General features: G+C 50.7%; 1 protein-coding gene across 4 annotated transcripts in view; it reads left to right on the forward strand.

Annotated features, from left to right (window-relative positions):
* HSF2BP (heat shock transcription factor 2 binding protein) overlaps positions 1-2,044 on the forward strand; it is an 87,452-nt gene extending 85,408 nt beyond the window's left edge. For all 4 annotated transcript variants that reach the window (XM_086335000.1, XM_086334938.1, XM_086335284.1 and 1 more), the window contains one exon: positions 1,306-2,044. In XM_086335000.1, coding sequence (XP_086191126.1) covers positions 1,306-1,514 — 209 coding nt within the window. In that variant the 3' untranslated portion in view covers positions 1,515-2,044. The remainder of the gene's footprint in view (positions 1-1,305) is intronic.
* Positions 2,045-26,885: the final 24,841 nt, after the last annotated feature.

Consider the following 26,885-nt stretch of genomic DNA (forward strand, 5'->3'; position numbering starts at 1 on the left):
GAATGAGGTAAAGTGTTCACAGGTCCTATTCTGCTGGGGTGGCGGTGTCGGGGCTGGGCTGGGCTTGGGGTTTGTTGCTGTGGTTACCTCTGCACTGCTGCTTTCAGAACATCTCCTTCCTGTGCTGACGGTGCGGACTGAGTGGCCAGAGCAGTCTCCACCCTCAGCTGAGGGCCTTCCCTTTGGTCTGTGTCCCAGAGGGATCCCCTTCCGTGCTTTTGCTCCCTGCTGTAGACTGCTCTCCTTGGCTGCTGGGCCACTGCAGGTCATGGGGTGAGTGGGGGGAGCTCCCTCTTGTGCCTGCATCGGAGTGGGCGCCTCCACAGAGATCCTGTCCTCCTTCCCGTGGCAGCCGCTCTGATTGTGTCTTTGGTTGTTTCTGTGCCAGAGAGTTTCCTTCCCGTCCCCCCAGACAGAAGGATTTCATGGTCTGGACCCCGGGGGGTTTCTGCCTCCCAGCACAGCAGTCTTAATGTGTCTCGGTGCTTTTGTTCAGTAAAGAAGGGCTCGGGGCAGGGATGTGTGTGTGTGTGTGTGTGTGTGTGTGTGTGTGTGTGTGTGTGTGTGTGTGTGTGTTCCATGGCAGTACCCACTGAACGCTTGTTTAGTCTACTCTCTTCAATCCACTTACAGCTTAAAGGTTTTTAAAGTGTAGTGCTAGGAAAGAGGTACAGATTTTGAGTCTGGTTCCTATTACACAGTCTAATGAAGAAATGAGTCTGTGGCATGTTTAACGTTCCCATTGGAGAGCCATGGTGAGGAGAAGGGGATCCGTGGTGGTCAGGGTTACAGCTTGCTTGGGGCTCTTGTTTCGGTCCAGCTGCTTCTGCGTGCCTGCTGTGGTCCGTGGCTGCCAGCTCTGTAACTCCAGGGAGCCTCCCGTGGAAAACAGAAGGCAGCTGGAGTGTTGCAGCCGTGACTTTGCGGAGCTCAGTGGCCTGAGCGATGCCTCGTCAGTATGTGGTCTCTCGGGTTTGCTGAACTTGGAGTGAAAGTGCTCGTATAAGTGAACAGGATTACAGCAGACTACATGAAAAGCCCTCGTATTTTTAGTTCAGCATTTTAAAATTACATGCTTGTGAGTAATAGTCAAAGGTAGAACATTACTAAGTAGAAGATGTTGTTTTTATGTGCCTTTCATGAGCTCAGCTTTTATGTCAAGAAGTGACACCTTTTTGGGTCAGTTCATAGTTCAGTAAACTGTCCAATCCATCGTTCCCAAAGACCAGGAGGCCCTGAGGGTGGCTTCTGCCCAGGGTCCCCTTGGAAGGTTTTATTCTAACTGGACCATTGCCTCTTTCCCAGATCCCGACGCAGAGGTGTGTCTCCACGTGCTGCGCCTCGTCCAGTCTGTGGTGCTGGAGCCAGAAGTCTTCTCCAGGTCAGCCTCTGAGTTCCGGAGCTCCTTGCCCCTGCAGCGCATCCTGGCTATGGCCAAGAGCCGAAACCCCCACCTGCAGACTGTGGCCCAGGAGCTCCTGGAGGACCTGCGTGCTCTGGAGCGTGATGTGTAGGGGTGCTCACGCACCATCTTCTCCCCGGGTCCCCACTTTGTCCTCCAGAGTCACCAGCCGTGTGCCATGTTACACATGCGGATGTGATGACTAGCGATGGGTGTGAATTGATATGTATCTACAGGACTTCCTCTTGGAAGTAAAAATTCTTGTGGGTGGTTGGTTAACCTTGCCAGAAGGGGAGCCTGAGGAAGGATCTGTCCTTCCAGAAAGGCCCATGTCAGCTGCAGCCGGAAGAGGGCCTTCTTAGAGCGGCTCCTGCTGCCCAGGAGACTCTGAAACCTCTTGGCTCCCTCTGAAAGCGAGAGGTTAAATAACCACCTACCCCATTGGTCAGCATTTTCCTAAGATACATTTTTTGAAAAACAATTCATTCTAATGATTACAGTTAATCCCCCCAGTTCAAGTTTATCTTTCAACCTTTTGGTGAACCTATTATTTCAGATGACATTGGACATTTTAGTTCTGTATTTTTTTGCCTCTTTTGTTTTTGAATAAATAAAGCCAGCAGAGTCATTGATGTGCTATAACCATTGTTTTCTGAAGTATTATAAACTTGGTATTAGGAAGTTGCATATTACAATGCATATATGTGGCTGGAGAAAACCTCTCCTTGCACTGTTCTGGGCCCTTTGGCTATAAACTCAGGGATCCAGTTTTTCATATAACATTATCATGGAACAGGCCTTCACACAGTTGCTTGAAGTTCTTTAAATGATGTGCACAGGTGTGTGTCCTTCTCAACTGCATCTGGTCCTGTGGCAGAGAACAGAGGAGGGTGCTGTCTGTTTCTCGTGGGTGCTGCGATATGTGGGCAGAGTCCCCTCTGTCACTCTTAAGAGCACGGCAGCGTGTGGCGTGTCCATCAGGATGATGCTGCAGGCCCGTGGGCTCTGGGAGCCCTGCATCTGCAAAAGCACAGGCTAGTGTCCTGTCCCGCGGCAGCCCCAAGCACGTGTGTATGCTGTTCTGTGTGCGTGGCAGTTTGGAATAACTTTATTTTCCTTTTAAGCAGATTTTACAGGCTTTGTGCAGTTTATGGCTGAGTCTGAATGAAGGAGCTTATATATATACACAGTTGCTTGAATTTCACAAGCTGACATATTGTGGAACCTGGCTCATCAAAAGCAGAGAAAAGTTGTAAAAGGCAATTTAAAATTCACGGAGGCAGACATTGGTCCATCTGTGCTGTGTGGTGCTGTGGGCCCTGATGACTGGCAAATAAAATTGAGGACGTTGTGTTTTTGTTCTTTTTCTAGCATAGTATCATTTTCATTTTGGTTATTTGCTTGATAAGGTAATGGGAGATAAACTAGTTGTAATTAGTTGTGCTGTCTCTAGAAATGCAGGGTCTTTTTCCTGCCAAAAATGGGATCGGTGGCATATAGAGAAAAATGGAACTGGGCCAAGCCCGTGACTGTCGTGTAGTTTAGCTAATTAGTAGATGAATGTGATTAAGAAGGATACTTTTTTTTCCTCCTAATTTTAAAGTGCTAAAGATAGCAAGGGTTCTTACGAAAACTCCTTCAGAAAGAAACGTGTCAAATACATATTTTGAATGTATATCACAGGAAAAGTACTTAAGGCCAATTTTAAGGAGTGACTAGCCTTTCTAATATTTCTACTTTTCTTATGAAGGTCAAGGGGAAAACATGGAATCTTCATTTTTTTTTTTTTTTTTTTGCATCTGAAGATCTAAAGAAAACTCATTTTATTTTATTTTTATTTTTTTCTTTATTTTTTTTTTACTTTGCAATATAAAGAAAACCCATTTTAAAAAGTAACTGAAGTATATATGTGGCAGTGTCTGAGGTTGCTTGTGAATTTTAAAATCAGAAACAACAGCAGTAGAATGGTATCTGTTTTTTAAATTTAAGCTTTAAATAATTCCTTTTCTATTTATTACGTCAAGGAACTTCTTCTCCTTGGTGCTGTCAGTGTGTAAAGGCGTGAAACCTGCCAGGCCCACAGACAGACCTCACTCCCTCTCCAATCTCTCCCCCACCCCCCAGCCGGTGAGCCTGGAAGGCCTCTTGCCATCCAGTCTACTCTGTGTTCTCAGAGGTTAGAAAGGAGCCCGTCCTGTTAGGATACAGGTCAGTGTGTCTGTGTGTGGCACGAATTCGGAGGAGCATAATGGTATATTGAGTTAGTCTCATCCCAGATCCTCTTACAGCCCCGTGTCTTTCACTTGTTCCAGAGGCCTTTAAAATTAATTAGAGTATTAAACATAGCATCACAAGTCTGGGACTTGAAGGAAATCGGCCAAGGCCTGTAGTCAGACCACAAGCAAGGAGGGTTTTTAACGAAAGTTGTAAATGTGGCCATTACACTGTATCTGTACTGCCATGATATTAATACAAGTGGAAAGGCTGATCAGTACTTTTGTAGGCGTACTGATTTTCTGAGAAGTTCCGAAGTTGAAGTTTGCACTGTTTTGCTCTTCTTCCAAGAAGTAGATGCTTAGACAGCTTCCCAAGGGCCTCTAACCAACGTAGGGTCTCTGACCTAGACCCTGGGACAGTGTATGACACGGGATAGGATGCAGCATTCTGTGGGGACAGGGCAGCCTCAGAAGGTGCGGTGCATGACCCACTGAAAAGTCTCCGGATACTTCTTAAGTCCAGACTTCGGTGAGGAGGAAAGGCCTATCCTTACGGCCCATAGCTCTCTCTGCTCTGAGAACGTGCACATTCAAACTTGTCTCCAGATGTAGAACGAATGTGCTAGTGCATGTTACGCAGTAAAGACTGTTACTGTCTTTTTTGTTGTTATTTGTAGTCCTTCAAGTTTTTTTGAATTGTTGTAAAATTCACCACAGAAATGTAGATGATGAACATAAAATTTACCATTTAACCCATTTCTAAGTGTAGAATTCAGTAGTATTAAATATATTCACAGTGTTATGTAACCATCTCCACTGTCTATTGCCAGAACTTTTTATTGACTCAGACAGGAACTCTGCACCCATTGAATAGTAACTTATCATCTTCCATCTCCCCTGCTCCCAGCCCCAGTGTCTATCCTCTGTTCTACTCTGTCTCTCTGAGTTTGACTTCTCAAGTACCTTGTATCGCTCGCTATCACTATTGCTAAGTCGCTTCAGTCGTGTCCGACTCTGTGCGACCCCAAAGATAGCAGCCCACCAGGCTCCCCCGACCCTGGGATTCTCCAGGCAAGAACACTGGAGTGGGTTGCCATTTCCTTCTCCAATGCATGAAAGTGAAAAGTGAAAGTGAAGTCGCTCAGTCTGTCCGACTCTAGCGACCCCATGGACTGCAGCCTACAAGGCTCCTCCGTCCATGAGATTTTCCAGGCAAAAGTACTGGAGTGGGGTGCCACTGCCTTCTCCGACCTTGCATAAATGGAATCAAATATCTGTCCTTCTGGGTCTGGCTTATTTCACTTAGCAGTGCAGTGTTCATCCATGTTCTAGCCTGTGTCAGGACTGCATTCCTTTCCATCATGCCTAATATTCCGCTATGTCCTTGTCACACGTTTTGTTTACCCATTTGTCTGTTGATGGACACTTGTTTTAACCTTTGGCTGTAGTGAATGATGCAGTGAATGTTGGTGTACATGTATCTGTTTGAGTTCCTGCTTTCAAATCTTTTGGGTGTGTACGTAAATTGAAATGGTTGTATCATATGGTCTAGGGTTTTCTCTATATATAACATCATGTTGTCTGCAAATAATGATAGTTTTATTTTTTCCTTTCCAATTAGGATGCCTTTTATTTCTTTTTCCACCTGATTGCTTTGGCTAGGACTTTCAATACTCTGTTGATAAGAGTGGCAAGAGTGGGAGCCTTCTTCCTAATATTAAGGGGAAAGGTTTTAATTTTTTTGCCTTTAAGTATGATGGTAACTGGGCTTGTGGCCTTTATAGTGTTGAAGTACCCTGTGGCTCAGAGGTGAAGAATCTGCCTTCAACGTAGGAGATGTGGGTTTGATCCCTGGGTCGGGAAGATCTCTAGAGAAAGAAAAGGTAACCCATTTCTGTATTCTTGCTGCGAAATCCCATGAACAGAGGAGAGAAGCTTGGCAGGCTACGGTTGGTGGGGTTGCAAAATAGTCAGACACGACTTAAGGACTAAACAACAACAAATGTTCCGTCCAGGCCCACTTTGTTGAGAGTTTTTATGATAAATGTTGGATTGTTTTCAGATACTTTTTATGCACCTATTGAGATGATCATATGATTTATATTCTTCCATTTGATAATGTGGTATATCACATTGTGGAGAAGGAAATGGCAACCCACTCCAGTACTGTTGCCTGGAGAATCCCATGGATGGAGGAGCCTGGTGGGCTACAGTCCATGGGGTTGCAAAGAGTTGGACACGACTGAGTGACTTCCCTTTATATCACATTGACTGATTCATAGATTTTGAACTGTCCTTGGCATATTAGAATAAATCTCACTTGATCATGGTGTATGATCTTTTTATTCTTGTTGAATTTGGTTTGCTGACGTTTTGTTGAGGGTTTTTGCATCTGTGTTCAGGGATTGTTGTTCAGTTGCTAAGTTGCGTCTGGCTCTTTGGGACCCCATGGACTGTAGCACTCCAGGCTCCTCTGTCTTCCACTGTCTCTCAGAGTTTGCTCAAATTTATGTCCATTGAGGAGATGCTATCTAATCATCTCATGTTCTGCCACCCCGCCTTCAATCTTACCCAGCATCAGGATCTTCTTTTCCAATGAGTTGGCTTTTCGTATCAGATGGCCAAAGTATTGTAGCCTCAGCTTTAGCATCAGTCCTGCCAATGAATATTCAGGGATTCATTTCCCTTGGGATTGACTGGTTTTATTTCCTTGCTGTCCAAGGAACTCTCAAAAATCTTCTCCAGCATTACGGTTCAGAAGCATCAGTTGTTTGGCCCTCAGCCTTCTTTATGGTTCAACTCTCACATCTGTACATGACTACTGGAAAACCATAGCTTTGACTATATGGATCTTTGTTGGCAGAGTGATGTCTCTGCATTTTAATACACTCTCTAGGTTTTTCATAGCTTTCCTTCCAAGGAGCAAGTGTCTTTTAATTTCATGGCTGCTGAATGTTGTTGCTCAGTTGCTAAGTCATGTCTGACTCTTTGCGTCCCCATGGACTGCAGCATGCCGAGCTTCCCTGTCCTCTACTATCTCCTGGAGTTTGTTCAGATTCACGTGCATTGAGTTGGTGATGCCATCTAACTATCTCAGTATATTGGCCAGTAATTTCTTTTTGTTGTTGTCGTTCCCTTGTCTGGTTTTGATACCAGGGTAATACTTACCTTGTAAAATAAGTTTGAGAACATTCCCCGATTTCAGGAATCCCCGATTTTGGAAGAGTTTGAGAAGGATTGGTATCAGATTTTCTTTGAGTGTTTGGCATAATTCACCAGTGAAGCTGTCTGGTACCAGACTTTTGTTCATTGGGAGTTTTTCTGATTACTCTTCAGTGTCTGTACTAGTAATCAGTCTATTCAGGTTTTCTGTTTCTTTATAATTCTGCCTTGGAAGATTGTATGTTTCTAGGAATTTATCCATTTCTTTTAAATTGGGCCAATCCTAACGTCCAATTTGTTGGCATATAATCATCGATAGTCTTATGATCCTTTGTATTACTTTGGTATCAGTTGCAATTTCTCTCTTTTCATATCTGAATTTATTTGGGCCTTCTCTCTTTTTTTCTTAGTGAGCTTATCTAAAGGTTTGTCAATTTTATCTTTTCACAGAAACAGCTCTTAGTTTCTCTGTTTTAGTCTCTATTTCATTGATTTCTATTCTGAACTTTACAGTTTCCTTCCTTCTATTAACTCTGGATTTTGTTTGTTCTTGTTCTGGTTCCTTCAGGTGTGAAGTTAGATTGTTTGAGGTATTTATTGTGTCTTGAGGTTGGGCTGTATCACTATGAACTTAATTCTTAGAACTGCTTTTAGCATATTCCAGAGATTTTGGTAGGTTGTGTTTCCATTTTCATTTGTCTCAGGGTATTTTTTTTTTTTTAATTTCTCCTTTGATTTATTTGTTGACTCATTGGTTGTCCAGGAGTATGTTGTTTAATCACCACATATTTGTAATTTTTTCAGTTTTCTTCATGTAATTGATTTCTAGCTTCATACCATTGTGGTCAGAAAAGATGCTTGATATGTCTTCAGTCTCCTTAAATTTACCAAGGCTTTTTGGTGGCCTAGCATGTGATATATCCTGGAGAATGTTCCCTGTGCCCTTGAGAAGAATGTGCTGCTGCTTTTGAATGGAAAATTCTATATATACTAAGTCCTTATGGTGTAGTGTGTCATTTAAGGCCAAAATTTGCTTATAAATGTTCTGTCTGGATGATCAGTCTACTGATATAATTGAGGTGTTAAAGTTCTATTATTTTTGTATTGCTATCAGTTTCTCCCTTTGGGTCTGTTAAGTACCTATGTTGGGTGCATGAATGTTTACAAATGTTATGTCTTCTTGGTTAGATCAACCTCTTTATCATTATTTAATGCTCAATTTTGTCTTTTATTAGTCTTTGCTTTAAAGTCCATTTTGTCTGATGGAGTTAGCTATCCCAACTTTCTTTTGGTTTCCATTTGCATGAAAAATTTTTTTCCATCCCTTCACTTTCAGTCTTGTGTGTGTTTTTATGTCTGAGGTGAGTCTCTTATATGAAGCATATAGATATGAGTGGTTTTTTTAATCCATTCAGCCACTCTGTCTTATGATCAAAGCATCTAGTCCATTTACATTTAATATAATTATTCATAGATACGTACTTATTGCCATTGTGTTCATCGTTTTCAACTGTCTTGCAGTTCCTCTGCAATTTTTTCTTCACTTGCTTTCTTCCCTTATGATTTCTGTAGTGTTATACTTAGATTTCTTTCTCATTGTTTTTGGTGTGTCTACTATAAGACTGGGAGCTGACTGTGGTTCAGATGATGAACTCCTTATTGCCAAATTCAGACTTAAATTGAAGAAAGTGGGGAAAACCACTAGACCATTCAGGTATGACCTAAATCAAATCCCTTATTTGATGGAAGTAAGAAATAGATTTAAGGGACTAGATCTGATAGATAGAATGCCTGAAGAACTATGGACGGAGGTTTGTGACATTTACAGGAGACAGGGAGCAAGACCATACCCAAGAAAAAGAAATGCAAAAAAGGAAAATGGCTGTCTGAGGAGGCCTTACAAATAGCTGTGAAAAGAAGAGAAGCAAAAAAAGCAAAGGAGAAAAGGAAAGATATACAGAATACAGAACTCTGCATTCCCATTTGAATGCAGAATTCCAAAGAATAGCAAGGAGAGATAAGAAAGCCTTCCTCGGTGATCAATGCAAAGAAATAGAGGAAAACAATAGAATGGGAAAGACTAGAGATCTCTTCAAGAAAATTGGAGATACCAAGGGAACTTTTCATGCAAAGATGGGCTCAATAAAGGACAGAAATGGTATGGACCTAACAGAAGCAGAAGATATTAAGAAGAGGTGGTAAGAATACACAGAAGAACTGTACAAAAAAGAGCTTCACGACCCAGATAATCACGATGGTGTGATCACTCACCTAGAGCCAGACATCCTGGAATGTGAAGTCAAGCTGGCCTTAGAAAGCATCACTACGAACAAAGCTAGTGGAAATGATGGAATTCCAGTTGAGCTATTTCAAATCCTAAAAGATGATGCTGTGAAGGTGCTGCACTCAATATGCCAGCAAATTTGGAAAACTCAGCAGTGGCTACAGGACTGGAAAACATCAGCTTTCATTCCAATCCCAAAGACAGGCAATGCCAAAGAATGCTCAAACTGCCGCACAATTGCACTCATCTCACACACTAGTAAAGTAATGCTCAAAATTCTCCAAGCCAGGCTTCAGCAATACGTGAACCGTGAACTTCCAGATGTTCAAGCTGGATTTAGAAAAGGCAGAGGAACCAGAGATCAAATTGCCAACATCTGCTGGATCATCAAAAAAGCAAGAGAGTTCCAGAGAAACATCTATTTCTGCTTTATTGACAATGCCAAAGCCTTTGACTGTGTGGATCAGAATAAACTGGAAAATTCTGAAAGAGATGGGAATACCAGACCACCTGATCTGCCTCTTGAGAAATCTGTATGCAGGTCAGGAAGCAACAGTTAGAACTGGACACGGAACAACAGACTGGTTCCAAATAGGAAGAGGATTACGTCAAGGCTGTATATTGTCATCCTGTTTATTTAACTTATATGCAGAGTACCTCATATGAAATCCTGGCCTGGAGGAAGCACAAGCTGGAATCGAGATTGCCAGGAAAAATATCAATAACCTCAGATATGCAGATAACACCACCCTTATGGCAGAAAGTGAAGAACTAAAGAGCCTCTTGATGAAAGTGAAAGAGGAGAGTGAGAAAGTTGGCTTAGAGCTCAACATTCAGAAAACTAAGATCATGGCATCCAGTCCCATCACTTCATGGGAAATAGATGGGGAAACAGCAGAAACAGTGTCAGACTTTATTTTGGGGGGGCTCCAAAATCACTGTAGATGGTGATTGCAGTCATGAAAATAAAAGACACTTACTCCTTGGAAGGAAAGTTATGACCAACCTAGATAGCATATTCAAAAGCAGAGACATTACTTTGCCAACAAAGGTCCATCTAGTCAAGGCTATGGTTTTTCCAGTGGTCATGTATGGATGTGAGAGATGGACTATAAAGAAAGCTGAGCGCTAAAGAATTGATGCTTTTGAACTGTGGTGTTGGAGAAGACTCTTGAGAGTCCCTTGGACTGCAACGAGATCCAACCAGTCCATCCTAAAGGAGATCAGTCCTGGGTGTTCATTGGAAGGACTGATGTTGAAGCTGAAACTCCAATGAATCTGGCCACCTCATGTGAAGAGCTGACTCATTTGAAAAGACCCTGATGCTGGGAAAGATTGAGGGCCGGAGGAGAAGGGGACGACAGAGGATGAGATGGTTGGATGGCATCACCGACTCAATGGACATGAGTTTGGGTCAACTCCGGGAGTTGGTGATGGACCGGGAGGCCTGGCGTGCTGCAGTTCATGGGGTCACAAAGAGTCGGACATGGTTGAGTGACTGAACTGAACTGAACTATATAGGTTTTGCCTTGCGGTTACCATGAGGCTCACATGTAAACAGCTTAAATATATATAAGTTAATAAGTTAATAATAAGTTAATAACAAGTTAAGTTTGAACACATTCTAAAACTCTGGGGACTTCCCTGGTGCTCCAGTGACTAAGACTCCACGCTCCCAGTGCAGGGGCCCAGGTTCTATTCCTAGTTGGGGAACTAGATCCCACATGCCACAACTAAGAGTTTTCGTGCTGCAACTAAAGATCCTGCATGCTGCAACACAGACTGAAGATCCTGGCACAGCCAAATAAGTAAATATTTTAAAAATTTAAAAATAAAATTCTGTATTTTCACTCTCCAGCCCATGCTTTAAGCTTTTGATGTCACATTTTATACCTTTGTATTTTGTGTACCCCTTAATGAAATGTAGTTATAGGGTTTTGTTTTGTTTTTTTTTTTTGTTTTTTTTTTTTTTACAACTTTTGCCTTTTACCCTTTGTACTAGATTTATAAGTGATAATCTACTTTATTATATACTTAACCTTTTAGTTGTTTGGTCGCTAAGTCATATCTGACTCTTTGCAACCCCACAGACTATAGCATGCTAGGCTCCCCTCTCTTTCACTCTCTCAGAGTTTGCTCATTCATGTCTATTGAGTCCATGATGCTAACTAATCATCTCATTCTCTGCTGCCCCCTTCTCCTTTTTCCTTCAATCTTTACCATCTTCAGGGTCTTTTCCAGTGAGCTGGTTCTTTGCATCAGGTGGCCAAAGCATTGGAGCTTCAGCATCAGTCCTTCCAATGAATATTCAGGACTGATTTCCTTTAGGATTGACTGGTATGATATCCTTGCTGTCCAAGGGATTTTCAAGAGTCTTTCCCAGCACCTGTTAACCTTTCCCAATAAGATTTTTACTTTTATATGTTTTCTTGCTACTAATTGGTGCCCTTTCTTTTCAGCTTGAAGAAATCCATTTGATTTTTCTTGTAGGGCCAGTTTAGTGATGATGAAATGTTTTTAGCTTTTGCTTGTCTGGGAAATGGTTCTTCTTTGATTCTGAATGATAACCTTGCTGGGTCATGTTCTTGGATGGACGTTTTTTTTGTTTTTGTTTTTGTTTTTTTTTTCATTTTAGTCCCTCTGGCCTGCAGTGTTTCTGCTAGGAAATCGTCTCAAAGTCTTGTGGTGGCTCCCTTATAACATCTTATGGAAAAACCCCATTTTTTTTTTTTTTTGTCAAACCAATATGAAACAGCTTTCCAGGTGGCTCAGTGGCAAAGAATCTGCCTGCCAATGCAGGAGATGTGGGTTCGATCCCTGGGTTGGGAAGATCCCCTGGAGGAGGAAATGGCAACCCACTCTAGTATTCTTGCCTGGCGAATCCTATAGACAGAGGTCACAAGAGTCAGACATGATTTTGTGACCTAAACAACAACAATAATATACAGGAAGTTGTTTTTCTCTTGCTATTGTTAAGATTCTCTAACTTTTGACATTTTAATTACAGTGTGTCTTGGTGTGGGTCTCTTTGGGTTCATCTTGTTTGGGTCTTTCTGGGATTCCTGAATCTGATGTCTGCTTTATTTCCCAGGTTGGGGAATCTTTCAGCCAATATTTCTTCAAATAAGATTTCTGCCCCTTTCTCTCTCTTTCCCTTCCTTCTTGGACCCTTATAATGTGACTGTTATTCTACTTAAGGTTGTCCCGTGGGCACCTTCAGTCCTCTTCACTTTTAGAAGTTCTTTTGTCTTTTTTGCTGCTGTGTTTGTATGAGTTCCTCTGCCCTGTCTAAACCATTGATCTTTCTTCTGTTCATCTAGCCTGCTGTTGGGTCCCTCTAGTATATTTTTCATTTCAGTCACTCTACTCTTTAACTTTGAGACTTCTATTGGCTACTTTCTTATAGTTTTCTATCTATTTGTCCAAGTTCTCTGTATTCATCCATTCTTTTGTGTTAAGTGAGCATTTTTATTAATATTACTTTGAATTCTTTATCAGGTAAATCAACTTATCTGTGTCTTAGAACATACAAAGTAATTGTTCAAAAAATGACTCTCAGCCTTAGTTTATTATGTTTTTTTAATTGAAGTCATATTTGCAGCCCAGCTTTTCAGAATAAATTACTTAATGCAGACTGTTGCTCTTGAATACCTGTAAGGAGAGTCCAGGTGGCAGGACACTTGTTTTGGGACTGGTTGAGGACAGCATTGAGAGACTTCCCTGGTGATCCAGTGGTTAAGTATTCACCCTTCTAATGCAGGGGACACGGGTTCCATCCCTGGTTGGGAAACTAAAGTCCCGCATGCCACAGGGCAGCTAAACCCATGCACTGCAACTATTGAACCCATGTGCTCTAGGGCCCATGCTCTGCAACAGTAGAAGCCCCCACTAACTGCAGCTGGAGCAAGCCCATGTGCTGCAAAGAAGAGCCTGCAACACAGTGAAGACCCAGTGCAGGCCGGGCCCCCGGGATGACTTCAGGGTTCGCTTTGTGTGATAGCAGATTGTTGGGGACCTGGGAGCAGGAGCAACATCTGATTTTCATTGAAAATGTAAAAAAGATCCATTCCATTTTTGAGAGCATTTAGTTTCCTGGTGGCCATCAGGGCCTGTGTCTGTACCAGCCCGGTGCTCACAGCCACTTTCTGCAGGTGAGGGGACGAGCCCAGAGAGCTGTGCTGCCTGCCCACGTGGTCCAGCCACGATTCAAGCCTGCCTCCCTCTTCAGTAGCCCTTAATCACAGTGCAGTCACTTCCCCTCCCAGGGCGTGTGTCCACCCTTGTCTGGTCGTTTGTGCTCCAGATCAGAGTCTTGTCCTGCTCTCCGGCCTTCACCATTCTGGCAACCAGCATTTTTGGTCCCTCTGGCATCCTTTTTGGCCACCATGCTCTGGGTGCCACCGGCAGGCCCACAGGGTGGTAGAGGGAGGGAAAGAAGGGAGGCAGGGGACAGTGGCCAGACGCCCACCAGTCACCCCTCAGCCCACCCCCATGTGATTTTCAGACAGCACATGCTGGCATGCCACAGGCTCCTGTGGCTGTCTGATCACATGGTACCGTTTAGAAAGGTAGGGAGAGACGCAGATGAATCATCAGTGTTAAAAGTGTTGATTTTAAAAACATTCTGTTCAGTGTTTGCAGGTCGATTTGCAGGATTAACATTCTTGTCTTTAACATTCTTTGAGATCCATAGAGCTAAGGCAGGGGAGGCCAGGAGCAGACAGAACCTCCCACCTGCTCTCGGCCAGAAAGCCAGCTCCAGATGCCCCAAGACGAGATCGTTAGCTTCCTGCCTCCTGCTGTAGGGGCAAGGCTGCAGGCCCAGGGAGAGGTGACCCCTGGCAGGAAGCACTGGGGCTTTTTCTTTTTGTTCTTTAACCAAATGCCAGCAGAGGAGAAATAAAGGGTAGCTGACGCTTGGAAGATCACTTAAGGGTCAGAGAGCAAGCCCCTCGGGCTGGCACGAAATACATGACAAGCGCATTTTTTGTGGCCCTGGAGCTCACCTCTTCAGCAGCAGTGCTGTTTTTCGAGGTGACCCGTCACCCTGACATTCTTATATAAACAACACATCCCAAACCTGCTGCCTTTGGATATTGTACCTGGCACATTAACTCTTCTTGAGGGATCAAGGCCCTCGCCAGCCAGGGAGCAAGTTTGGCATCTTGGTTCTACACTTGCCACATGGGCCCATAACCATGGGCTTCTCCCTCCAGACCCCCTGGTCTGCAGGAAGGTGCTCTGGGGAGCAGCAGAGCCCCTGCCTGCACCGCCCACACCCAGGCCGTGCCTGACGCCCCTGTACTGCGCCCCACCCACCACTGGCTGGGCCACAGCCCTTGCTTTTCTGCCATCTTGGTTCTCACCTGGCTCCCCAGGTGGGGAGGAATAGCCAGCCCTTTGAAGGCCTCTGTGGCGAGGCCTGGGCTGCAGATGTCCTCTTGCCCTGGATTTTATCCTCCTCTGGGGCACATGTGCATCAGACGGTGGGACGCTGCAGCTGAAGCCACGATGCCCACTTTTCTGTGGCCTCTACTCTTGCTGCTGAGCTGCTCTGCTCCCCCGGCCCGCTCCCCCGATGTGCATACCAGTTTGGAGTCTCCTCGTGCCCCTGCCCCCCTGGCACTTCCTGCCTGGACTACATGTGGATACAGGTCAAGTTCAGTAATGATGGCCCTGGCATGACCATGAGTGGTTGCAGCCACAGTTCTTGTCTGGGAGCGTGTGTATCTGTGTGCGTGTGGATCCAGGTGTGCGATCTATATGTATGTGTGCATGTGTGTATCTGAGTGGGGTTTGTCATTCCTTTCTGCGATGCTGAGCAGGTGGCCTGGCCCTGATTACCCTGTTACACCTGGTCTCCAAGCCCATGAAATCTGGCAGGAATTTGGCCACAAATTAAGAAAACCCAAACCTCAAGGTGTAGATTTCTTTCCAGGAGTGGGAGGGATGCATGTAAAAGGGTGGAAATCCAGAAGCAGCAGTGTCCCTGGAGATTGTCCTCCAGGGAATGGCCTCAGCCTCAAGTCAGTGGCACAGACTGGTTGGGGACTGCGTCCCTGGAGATTGTCCTCCAGGGAATGGCCTCAGCCTCAAGTCAGTGGCACAGACTGGTTGGGGACTGATCACGGGGCTGACCATCACCCATGTTTTGTCTGCATGGACCTGTCACCGAGGGATTGTTATTTTCTGTCTGACGTTGCAGTCAGGAGCTTCCAGCGCCGAGCCCAGGAAGCCCATTGTGAGCCAGGGCCTCTGCCGAAGGGGCTGGACTAGGGTTCAGGTTGGACACTTGCTCTCCTGCCCCCTTGCTCTGTGACCCCAGGTTGGGTGGGGCCTAGGGTTTGTGTGTTTATGGAAGGGCTGTGGCTGCAGGTCTCCAGGCAAGTGAAGACCACCTGTGTCTCTGGGGCTGTATATACCTGGTTAGCTGTTTCTGGCTGTGGACCAAGTGTACCGTGCTCTGACCCTGGGACAGGCTTCAGGGGGTGGCGACGGTGACAGATGACAGGCCCCTGAGCCTGCAGGACAAACTCTCTGCGGTCAGGTGTGCACTTCCCCTTGAACCCAGCAGAGTGAGCAGTATGCAGGGCTGGAGGCCGGCCTGAGGCAGAAGCCCATCTGCTCCTTGTTCTGCTCCCCTCGGTCCTGAGACCTCAAGCCCCTTTCTTAACCTGGGCTTCCCACCTGTGCCGGAAAAATCCCGCTCCTGGAAGTTGCCCGGAGAAAAGCCCTGATGTGTCGTCAGGGGTGGGAGTGACAGGAAACGAGCAGACCAGGTCCCGCCGCTGGAGGCAGACAAACGCTCTGGGGCGAGGGTCCGCCTTGAGGCCCAGCTGCCTGCCCGCCGGCCCCTCCCGCCTGGGGTCGGATGCCACCGTCACCCCACTGACTTCTGACGTCACAGCTTGAGAGACTCAGCGCCCAGGAACACAGGGCCCCTGATGCTGTGGTCATGTAGGAAGCGCTGGCTGGGCTCTGGCAGGTGGAGCGCCTTCCTGTTTGTCCCGCAGTTAGTCACAGCGACTGTGACCAGGACGCGCTGTCTTGGCCTGTTAATCCCCAGTGCCCCGCCTTGGGCTTGCACAATCAGCCCTTGAGGGCAGGATAGCTTCTGTTTTCCCGGGAACCTGCCACCCTTGCCCCACTGGGCACGCACTTCCTCTTCCAAGCCCTCCCGTAACATTTTGGCCTGGGCCAAGCTCTGCCCTGTTTGGGAGGGGCAGCCTTCATTGCGGCGGGCAGAGCCACTGCTCCCATGTCCCCAGCCAGAGAGGCTGGGCTGGGGGGGCTAGGGGGCAGCCCGAGCCCCCGGCAGGTGAAGGGACTCGCCCCGCTCTGGGTTCCTGGGGCTTGAGAAGTGTGCTCAACAGGAAGGCAAACGGGCAGAAGTTCCACTGGGTCCTGCTCTTTCGTGAGGGCGTCCGTGGAATCCCCTGAGACCGTGGCCTCTGAAATAGAGCTGGATGATGCCCGCGGCTGGTTCATGTGGCTCCCGCCCACGGCACCCAGGCTCCCAGTGGGTGGCCAGCCCCCCTAGGGCCCAGACGCAGACAAGGGGGGAGAGGGGCACTGGGCTGGTCCCCACCCGGGGTGGGGGGGGGTGTGGGAGGAGAGAGTGCCTCCCACAGGACTCTGCTTCCGACTCCACCCCCTGATCTCCGCCCACCAGGTCAGGGAAGTGCAAACTTGACCTCAGGTGACAGTTTTTCATTCTTAGAAAATCCCTCAAATGGGGCCATTTAACAGAAAGGGGCTTTTCCACACTGTCCATGGGGTTTTCCATGGGGATTGAAAGCAAAAGGAGAAGGGGGTGGCAGAGGATGAGGTGGCTGGGCGGCATCACCGACTCAATGGGCATGAACTTAAGCAGGCCCTGGGAAACGGTGCAGGAGCAGGAAGCCTGGTGTGCTGTAGGCCACGGGGTCGCAAAGAGCCGGACAGGACTCTGACTGAGCAACAACAGAAAGGGTGGGGCCCTGGAGCCACGCTGCTGCTTCGGGTCGCGTCCAAGTCAGCTTTCACTTTTGCATTTGGAACGTGTCTTTGGTCTAGCTTCCATTTCTCCCCAGTGCATTTTGTCTGGGCTCTTGCTGCAGCCTGTCTGCGTTTCTCTAGAACGCCCCAAGCACACGAGCAGTCAGAGGCAGCTGATGCTGCCTGCAGGGCAAGCCTGTCCTCAGGCAGTGACCCCAAGGACACTGGACAGACGCCCTGACCCCACAGCCTGACCAGCAGGGTGGCCCACCCACGCCCCTGCCGCGTTGCTGGCTCCCGGCCTGTGCGCGGCCATGTGGAGAGTCTTGTCTGAGATTCACTTGACTCCTCACTTCTGCCCAGTTCCTCAGAGGCCCGCCCGTCCGGTGTCTCTGCTGTCGGCCCTCGTGTCTCCCAAAGGGACAGGCTCCTGGGGGTCTGGTGATTTCCAGCTTGGCATCCGAGCCTCTCAGCGCAGGGATTTCCTCCGCGTGGCCCTGAGCAGCTCTGTCATGGGGTGCGGCTCTGAGCCCTGGACCCTGGCTCATCTTCATTCCCACTGCCGTGCACAGGTGTGGCTGGCGGTGCCCCCATTGCCAGCCCTTTGCCCTCTCCCCAGGCTCCTTGACAGGCCCCTGGGGCTGCCTGGCCAGCACTCCAGGGTTGAGTGTGCCCTGCCTGCTGCCGGCTGGGGTGGTCGATGGTGCTGGGTTACGTTCTCCCCAGCTCCTTGGGGGCCCCAGAGCTTTAGTCGCTGCTATGGTCTGAATGTTTGGGTCTCCCTGAATTCACATGTTGACCCCCAAAATAATGGCATCAGGAGGTGGGACCTTTGCCTTGTGACGGGACAGTGTCCTTGGAGAGAGAGATGACCTCTTTCTCCCTGGTGAGAACACAGCAAGAAGGAAGCGGCCATCTCTGGGCCAGGACAAGGTCCTCACCAGAACCCACATCTTGGATGTCCAGTGTCCCAAGCTGTGAGGAGTGAGTGTCTGTCGTGTGAGCCGCCCGCCATGGGAACCAGTCAGTGGCTGGTAGAAATGACCCATGGGGATGCACGTGCGGCTGCTGCCCTCTGGTCCCCGGCCCCCCTCCTCAGCCTTCTTCAGAAACATTCCGGGTCTGCTCGTGAGCCCTGTTTGTCCTGGGGCAGAGGGAGTCCAGGAGACGCCCTTGTCCTGCCCGCTGGCGCTGGAGTGTGCCTGAACCCTTGAGCGCTCACACTTGGAGTGAGGTGCGGCAGCAGGCGCACAGACAGGCAGGCCATCTGAGACCTGATCTCTGCATCCCCTCCTCCCCGAGGACTCCCCCAAAATGCTGGGCATCCTCCACACCGGGCCTCTGCTCTGGCCCTGGGCTAGCCCTGCTGCCCTGCTGGTCAGACCCAGGCAGATGCACTCCCTGAGCTCAGCACATGCCCCAATACCTGGGCCGAGTCCGGGCCCTGGCCGCCTCCCCCAGACCCAGGCAGATGCACTCCCTGAGCTCAGCACATCCCCCAATACCTGGGCCGAGTCCGGGCCCTGGCCACCTCCCTGAGACCCTCCAGGCAATGACTAAACTGCCAGTTACTCTTTCACAGGCAAGGAAACTGAGGTTTTGAGAGGTTAGGTGTTGCGTCCAAGGTCATGTTTCTAGGAAGAGCGGGTGGGACTTGAATTGGGCAGTTAGGTGGTAGAGCCTTGGCATATGTGGTCGGAGGAACTAGGGGTCGGAAGGAGCACAGGCGCTGCCTGAGCCGGTCTCTGCGGGTGCTCAAGGCTCTGCCAAGGGCTCAGAGGACGGGGCGCCTCTTGGAGGGGCGTGAGGGCTGAGGGTGTCCCCAGGCGTGGACGGCCTTCAGGGCCAGCGTGGTCTCCCAGCTCGTGTGTCTCGTCTCCCCACCAGGCTGTCCTCTTGGGTCCCTGTGTCTGGCAAATGGTGCTGCATTCAAGTGAGGGCCGCCTAGCCTGGAAGGACGGTTCTCGGGGGAGCCCATCCTGGGGGCGTCGGGACACGAGGACACACACGCTGGGCTTGTGTTTGGAATGTCTGAGACGGTTGTGCAATGGATGGCCCACAGCTGCTCTGTGGAGGCTCGGCTGTGGGGATAAGGACCCGGCCTAAGGGTCGCACCATGGGATGACACACACAGAAGGATGGCTGAGTCGTTCCTCGGGGGCGGGCGGCGGGGAGGCCAGGAAGGGAGGTCACCTGCCAGAGCTTTCTCCAGAAATCACAGGCTGCCTGGAAGCCGTGGGCCACACGCTCTGACCGGGTCAGTGTTGCAGGGTGACGGGAACGGGCCCTATGGGAGTGTTCTTTCTTGACAAAAATCTTCTTGGCATGAACACCTTTCCTGTCCCTATGACGGGTGAGAAGGGACCGTGGTGCAACCCTGGCCCTGTGTGGGAGGCTGGCAGGTGTGGACACAGGCCTTTCAGGGCCAGCAGGCAGTAAGAGCTGGCATGGAGGGCAGTGTCCTAGAAGGAGGGGGACGGATCCGAGTGTGGGTGCCAAGGGCAGGAGGGGGCAGGCCTGCTCCCTGGTGGGGGAAGCTTCCAGCATCGCACCACCCTGGACCCGCCTCTCTGGGCTCTGCCTTTTGTGAACACCGGCCCCCACCGCTCCCGGAGACAGACGTCAGCAAGGCCTGCACTTCCTAGAAAGCTGGTTACCAGATCTTTCCTGCAAGACATCCATTCTTGGGAAACACGAGGAGGGCAGAGCATGGACGCTACTCTGTCCTGGCGTCATATCTGAGTTGGCAACAAAGGGCTATTGCAACACTCCTGGGCTCTCGTCCCAGCCCCTCTCCTCACTGTCCCTGGTTCAGATCTGAAGGCGGGGGAGGAGAGTGGTGGACAGCGGAGCCCTGCACACTCGAGGGCCCTGGTCCTGAGAGTGTCTGGTTCTGGGTCTGGGTGGAACATGGGCTGAGCAGGGGTGGGGGTTGTGCGTGCCTGCATGTATGTGAGCATGCTTGTGGACGTGTGTGTAGACATGTATGTGTGGACTGAATCCAGCTTGATGGAGCCCTTCTCTCCTATCCCTTTGCAAATGTGGCTCCAGCCGACCAGTGGAAGGGGTGGGGGTGGAGGGGTGGGGAGCAGGGGCTGCCTCCCTTGGACTGTCCCCCCAGACTGCTGTCACCATCAGCCTCCCTGCCTTATGTAGGGTTTCTGTCCAAACTCCCAACTGAACTCTCCTCCAGCGTCTCCCCGGAGCACACAGGGAGATGGGTGTTGGTGGGGGTGGAAAGCGGGTGTTCTTGGCTTTGCTGGGAAATGAGGTCGGCGCCACCCTGAGAGGTTTCCTGGTGCTGGAGCAGGGCACATGCCTGCCAACCTGGACTGTGAAAGCTGCCTGCGCGGGGTTCCACCTGGTGCACAGTGGGGCGGGGGGTCAGTGGGCAGAAGAGGGCATGGAGGGGGTGCAGGTGGGAAAGAAGAAAGGCTTTAACAGGCCTCCGCCCCACTCTGGTGGGTCCCCTACCCCTCTGCCTGGACATATGGCTGGCCGTGCACTCCCCCCACGTGGGAGGCACCAGGGCAGCAGATTAAACCCTGGACACCTCCAGTCCGGCAGAGGGCCGGGGTGTTTGATCCCTGAGTCCCTCCAGGCTTTCTGTGTGCAGTGTGTCTCACGCATCCCGCGTAATAGGAGCTGTGCATGTTGACACTCGTGTGAACGTGTGCACACGCAGTTTGTGCAAGTGGGTGAGTGGCTGTGGAATCCGCCTGCCTGGGTCCTCGCACCGTCTCACTCGGGGAGCCGGGCAGCGGGTGACAGGAGAGGAGAGGCCAGGGCTCTTTGCGGGGAGAGGGTGGCACACCTCCCCTGTGATCTGAGAACTCCCTCCAGCCTCCCCGCTTCCCAGGGAGATGCCTGATGCATGCCACCTGCCTCCTTTCAGGGAGGCCATCCTCAGCTCCATCTTTGCCAGTGAAGAAGCCAGGGCAGCGAGGTGCTTGAGCGGGTCACCCCAATGCATGACTTTGACCCCATCTCCTTGGAGGTGCACTGGCCCCCAAGCCGTGGATGCCAATCTGTCCCTGCTGGTCAGACATCAGACTCATAGGAAGGAGCCCCCTTTGACACTGTCACTTCCATGGGGACCAGTGGCTCCAGGCTGTGAGGGGTGGCACCTGGCTGGATGCTGGGGAGGAGACAGTGGTCATCAAGTGCCCGGGGAGAGAGAGGCTGGTGGCCTCCAGGGGGATTCCTCCCCACCGAAGCAGCAGGAACAGGACACTGCCAAGGGGGATGTCTCGGGGGGCCTGCCTGCTTCAAAGCAAGGAGCTGTGGGCTGGGGTTTCCACACTGCCAGTCGGCCTCACAGGAGAGTGCGTGCATGTGTCCAGGTCTCCGCTGGCTCAGGCAGCTGTGACAAACACCACCGACGGGACGGTCAGCCACAGACACTGTCTCCAAGCTGGACGCTGGAGTCCGAGGCCGGGTACGGGCGGGGCTGTTCCTCCAGAGGCCTCTCTGCTGGGCGTATAGATGCTTGTCTGCTCCGTGTCCTCACGGGGTCCTCCTGTGCCTGCCAGTGTCCTGGTCTCCCCCTCCTCTTAATCAGGCACCAGTTCTATGGGATCAGGACACCACCCCCCACCACCACCATGACCTCATTCTCCCTCCGCCACCTCTGTAAAGACCGCATCTCCAAACGTGGGCCTGTCCTGAGGTGTGGGGTCCAGGGCTCCAACATACACATCGGGGGGCGCACAGAGCCCCTCCCATTTTCTAGGCGCTGCGGGCACTGCTTTACCTGGGATACTGTGCTTGTTTCCATTTCCCGTTTTTCTCTCTCACGTTTCTTGGAGGTGCAGCTATATCAGCTGGATTTCCAGGTGGGAAGGCTGAAGCTCAAAGACAGGAAGAGACATGTCCACAGACCACGCGGGTCCAGCAGAGGGGAGGATGTGGACGCTGGGCCACAGCACGACATGAAAATGCTGAAAAAAATGGCTCGTGTGGAGGACGCTGGGGACAGGGAAGGGCCGGTTACCCTGACGGCACGTTCCCTCGGGACTCATGGATGCCCCGATGGTGTGCTTTGTGAGCACAGGGTCTCTGCTAACCCTGGACCCTGGGAAGTGAGCAGTGCTGGAGCACAGGCACAGTCAGGTGTCACGTGGTCACCACCTCCAGACAGTGTGGCCGTCTGCGTGCCAGTCCACAGCTTCCGGCACCTTCTGTTCATGCTCCAGGTTTGTGTGGAGGGTCCAGCCATGCTCTGCTGTTGGCAGCACCTCTGAGCCCTCCTCACTGGCATCCTGTGCTGTTGGGACGGACGTGACTCTGTGCTGTTGGGACGGACGTGACTCTGTGCTGTTGGGACGGACGTGACTCTGAACAGGGCTGCGCCGTGCTCGCCCTCGTCTCGCCATCCCTGATGCCTTTCCATCTCCAGCCGAGGCTGCAGCCCTGAGTCCCTCTGCTGAGCCGTGCTGTCCCGGCTGGACGCCGGGAGCAGGTCTCAGGGCTGTGCTGGCTCAGGGCTGGCTGGGCTCCTGGGCCCCCTGCGCGGTCAGTTCTCTCACGCACTGGGGCTGGCTGGGCTCCTGGGCCCCCTCCGCAGTCAGTTCTCTCGAGCACTGAGACTGGCTGGGCTCCTGGGCCCCCTCTATGGTCAGTTCTCTCGCGCGCTGGGGCTGGCTGGACTCCTGGGCCCCCTCCGCGGTCAGTTCTCTCGCGCGCTGGGGCTGGCTGGGCTCCTGGGCCCCCTCCGCGGTCAGTTCTCTCGCGCGCTGGGGCTGGCTGGGCTCCTGGGCCCCCTCCGCGGTCAGTTCTCTCGCGCACTGAGGCTGGCTGGGCTCCTGGGCCCCCTCCGTGGTCAGTTCTCTCACGTGCTGCGGCTGTGTGCTCCTTCTGGCCACACACCTGCGAGGATAGAGTAGAGCTGTCCTGCCTCTGCATAGCTGACCTCTGTGGCCAGTGCAGGGCCTGTGTCCTCATGAGCTGCACCTGCATCTCACCGACCATACGACCAGCGACTCGGTTGGCCAGCCTGGCCTGGAAGGCCCTCTAGCTGGGTCAGCTCTGACCCTACCCTCATGCCCCCTCTGCCCTGTAGACCCTCAGGCCACAGTGCACACTGGTCCCCACTCCTGGGTCTCTACCCAGCTCAGCCAGGAGGAAACCCTGGTGGATTGGAGCTGATGTTAGTCTGATTTGTTTGTTTGGGGGTATCCCTCGAGGCCTATCCCCCTTTGTGAGACACCCCGAGCAGCCGTCCTTTCCTGGGTCTGGTTGTTACCAGGCAGGATGGTCCCTTAGAGCTCGAGGGGGCAGGGACCCTCGTCTGCTCTGGAGCAGTTTCTACTTGAAGGAAGAGCTGCTGCGCCAGCAGAAGGAGACAAGCATGTCGCCTCATGGAGAAGTTTGCTTGGTGAACGTTTGCAGACCTGGAGCAGAGGGATTCATCCACAGGGTCAGAGAACTCTGACCACGGGGCAGGGGATGGGTAGTCCCAACAACAAGTTTATCCATTAAGAACATATGTTTGTCTAGTACAGAGACTCCTTAAAAAACTAAAAATAGAAATACCATATGACCTTTCAATCCCACTCCTGGGCATATATCTGGAGAAAAACATAATTTGAAAATAAATATGCACTCCTGTGTTCACTGCCGCACTATTCAAAACAGCCAACCTACATGTACATCAACAGGAATGGATAAAGATGTGGTACATATACAGTGGAATATTACTCAGCTGTGAAAAAGAATGAAATATTGCCACTTGCAACAACAGGGGTGGACCTAGGGATTCTTATACCAAGTGAAATAAATCAGAGAAAGAGAAATGTTGTATTATATCGCTTACATGTGGAATCTAAAGTGAAAGTGAGAGTGAAGTCGCTCAGTTGTGTCCGACTTTGCGACCCCGTGGACTGTAGCCCACCAGGCTCCTCCATCCATGGGATTCTCCAGGCAAGAATACTGGAGTGGGTTGCCATTTCCTTCTCCAGGGGATCTTCCCAACCCAGGTCTCCCGCATTGCAGGCAGACGCTTTAACCTCTGAGCCGCCAGGGAGGATGTGGAATCCAAAATATGATGTAAGTGAATGTATTTACAAAACAGAAGCAGACTCACAGCCCTCAAAAACAGATATGGTTACCAAAGGAGAAAAATGGGGGAGGGATAAATTCAGTCAGTTCAGTCACTCACATTCTTTGTGACCCCATCAACTGCAGCACACCAGGCTTCCCTGTCCATCACCAACTCCTGGAGCTTGCTCAAATCATGTCCATCAAGTCGGTGATGCCATCCAACCATCTCATCCTCTGTCATCCCCTTTTCCTCCTGCCTTCAATCTTTCCCAGCTCAGGGTCTTTTCCAATGAGTGTATTCTTCTCATCAGGTGGCCAAAGTATTGGAGTTAAGCTTCAGCATCAGTCCTTCCAATGAATGTTCAGGACTGATTTCCTTTAGGATTGACTTGTTTGATCTTGCAGTCCAAGGGACTCTCAAGAGTCTTCTCTAATACCACAGTTCAAAAGCATCCATTCTTTGACGCTCAGCTTTCTTTATGGTTCAACTGTCACATCTATACATGACTACTGGAAAACCCATAGCTTTAACTATATGGACCTTTGTTGGCAAAGTCATGTTAATTAGTTTGGGATTAATGTATACACACTTGTTATTCAGTTGCTAAGTTGTGTCTGACTCTTTGTGACCCCATGAACTGCAGCACACCAGTCTTCCCTGTCCTTCACTATCTCCCTGACTTTCCTCAAACTCATGTCCATTGAGTCAGTGAGGCCATCTAACCATCTCGTCCTCTGTCACCCACTTCTCCTGCCCTCAATCTTTCCCAGCATCAGGATCTTTTCCACTGAGTCGACTCTTCACATCAGTTGGCCAAAGTATTGGAGCTTCAGCATCAGTCCTTCCAATGAATATTCAGGGTTTATTTCCTTTAGGATTGACCGGTATGATATCCTTGCAGTCCAAGGGACTCGCAAGAGTCTTCTCTAGCACCACAGGTTCATTATTATATATAAAGTAGAGAACCAACAAGTACCTGGTGTATAGCACAGAGAATTCTGCTCCATACTGTGTAATAACCAACAAGGAAAGATTCTGCAAAAGAATAGCTATATGTATATGTGTAGCTGAATCACTTTGTAAACCAACTATACCTCAATATAAAAAGTTAAAAAAGAACATATGTGTATTAAACAACTTTAGGAAAATGTCCAGGAGGGTGGCACTCGGGGGGGAGGGAGAGGTGTTTGTGGCATGTACAGTTGCCAAGGCCACTGTGTAAAGACCCAGGAACCAGTGAGAAAAAAATCAAGAACCTGACAGAAAAGCAGGTGCCAGACACAAGCCGGCATCTCATAGGCCTCTGTCAGTACATGTGGGAGGGGAGGGTCTCCTTCACGTGTGGAGACCCTGTCCCAGCTCCAGGTCATCAGGTAAGACCCTTGGGCTCCATCAGCACCGCTGGAGGAGCAGCTGGTGGGACATGGTGAGCATGAGGGATGCCAGCTCCACAGCCATACGCTCAGGGTGAGGGGACAGGGCACGTGTCCGAGGCCCTGCAGAGGGTGGGGTCCCTTCCAAGGCTGCACAAAGGAGCCAGAGACAGGTAGACCGCTGGGCATCAGTGTGGGTGAGGTGACAATGCTCCTGGGTGAGGGGTGAGGGTGGGTTCTGAGCTTTGGGTCCTGGTCCTCTCAGTGGTGTTTGGGGTCGGGGGAGGCTCACAGTGCTCTGCCCCTGTGAAATCAGTGAAAAGCCGGGCTTGGGCTCCATGGGGTAGGCGGTGGGGGTGGTGGTGGGGGGGGTGGGGGGGGTGGGGGGGGGTGGTGGGGGGGTGGGGGGGGTGGGGGGGGTGGGGGGGGTGGGGGGGGTACCCACCCCCTCACCACAGCCTCCATGGGCCCCTTCCTCTCTCACAACACCCCCCTGCCCTCGTGGGCACGGGCACCCTGCAGACACCAGCATCCACCCCTTCCCTTCCTGCCGAGTGCTCAGTAGACGCCCTGCTCTGGCCTGAGCTTTCCTGCAGGGACCACGAGGCGGGGCAGTAGCTGGGTGTCCAGAGCATCTTCAGAAGGCAGGCGGATGGAGGCCTTCAAGGGCTGCCCTCCATCCTCACCACGACTCCGTGTGGAGCTGTCCCCTCGCCTGCAGCACACATGGGGACCTGGGAAGCTGGGAGCATCAGTGCTGACGCAGCCCCGTCCCCAAAGGCCAACGGGCTCAACTGGCTCAACCCTGAGGTGGGAGGGGGCGCTAGTGTGGGGTCTCTGTCCTTTGTGAGGCACATGGCCCCGCCCCCCTGCCCGGTGAAGGCCCACCGCCTTCTTTGCTCCCTGCCGGTTCTGGGAACACAGGAGATGGGGGAGCAGGCTGTGCTTCCTGAGGAAGTTTCTTCAGGAAATGCACAGGCCCCGGGGAGCCCAGATCTGATGCTGGACACAAGCCTGGAGGCCGGGCTACAGTCTGCGGAGCAAGGGGGTTGGGTAGCAGGGAGCAGGCCAGCCCAGCCCTCACCTCCCCGTCTTCCCCAGGAGCCCAACCCAGGGCCAGGCTCCGTCTACACTCCAGGCCAGGATGACCTGAGCTGCAGGGACCAGACTTCCTGGAACCAGCCCAGCATGGGGCTCTGGCCAGGGCCTCGGGCAGGCCAGAGCTTGAGCGCCTTCAGCCCAACTGTTCCCCAGGACAGACGCCTGGCCTTCCAGAAGATGCCGGCTCATGAACCCTGTGCTGATCTGTTGGTTTCAAAAGGGAAGTATCAGATTCAGGCTCTGACCTGGCCTCAGATCAATAGTCTTTTCTCAGGAAGGGCTGGGAGGGGGCAGAACAGGGACCCTGGCTGGGATCCAGGGCAGGACT

This window comes from Bos grunniens, chromosome 1 (genome assembly GCF_055505025.1).
Source record: "Bos grunniens cultivar Pamir isolate PY7600 chromosome 1, Bosgru_T2T1.0, whole genome shotgun sequence".
NCBI classification, from domain to species: domain Eukaryota; kingdom Metazoa; phylum Chordata; class Mammalia; order Artiodactyla; family Bovidae; genus Bos; species Bos grunniens.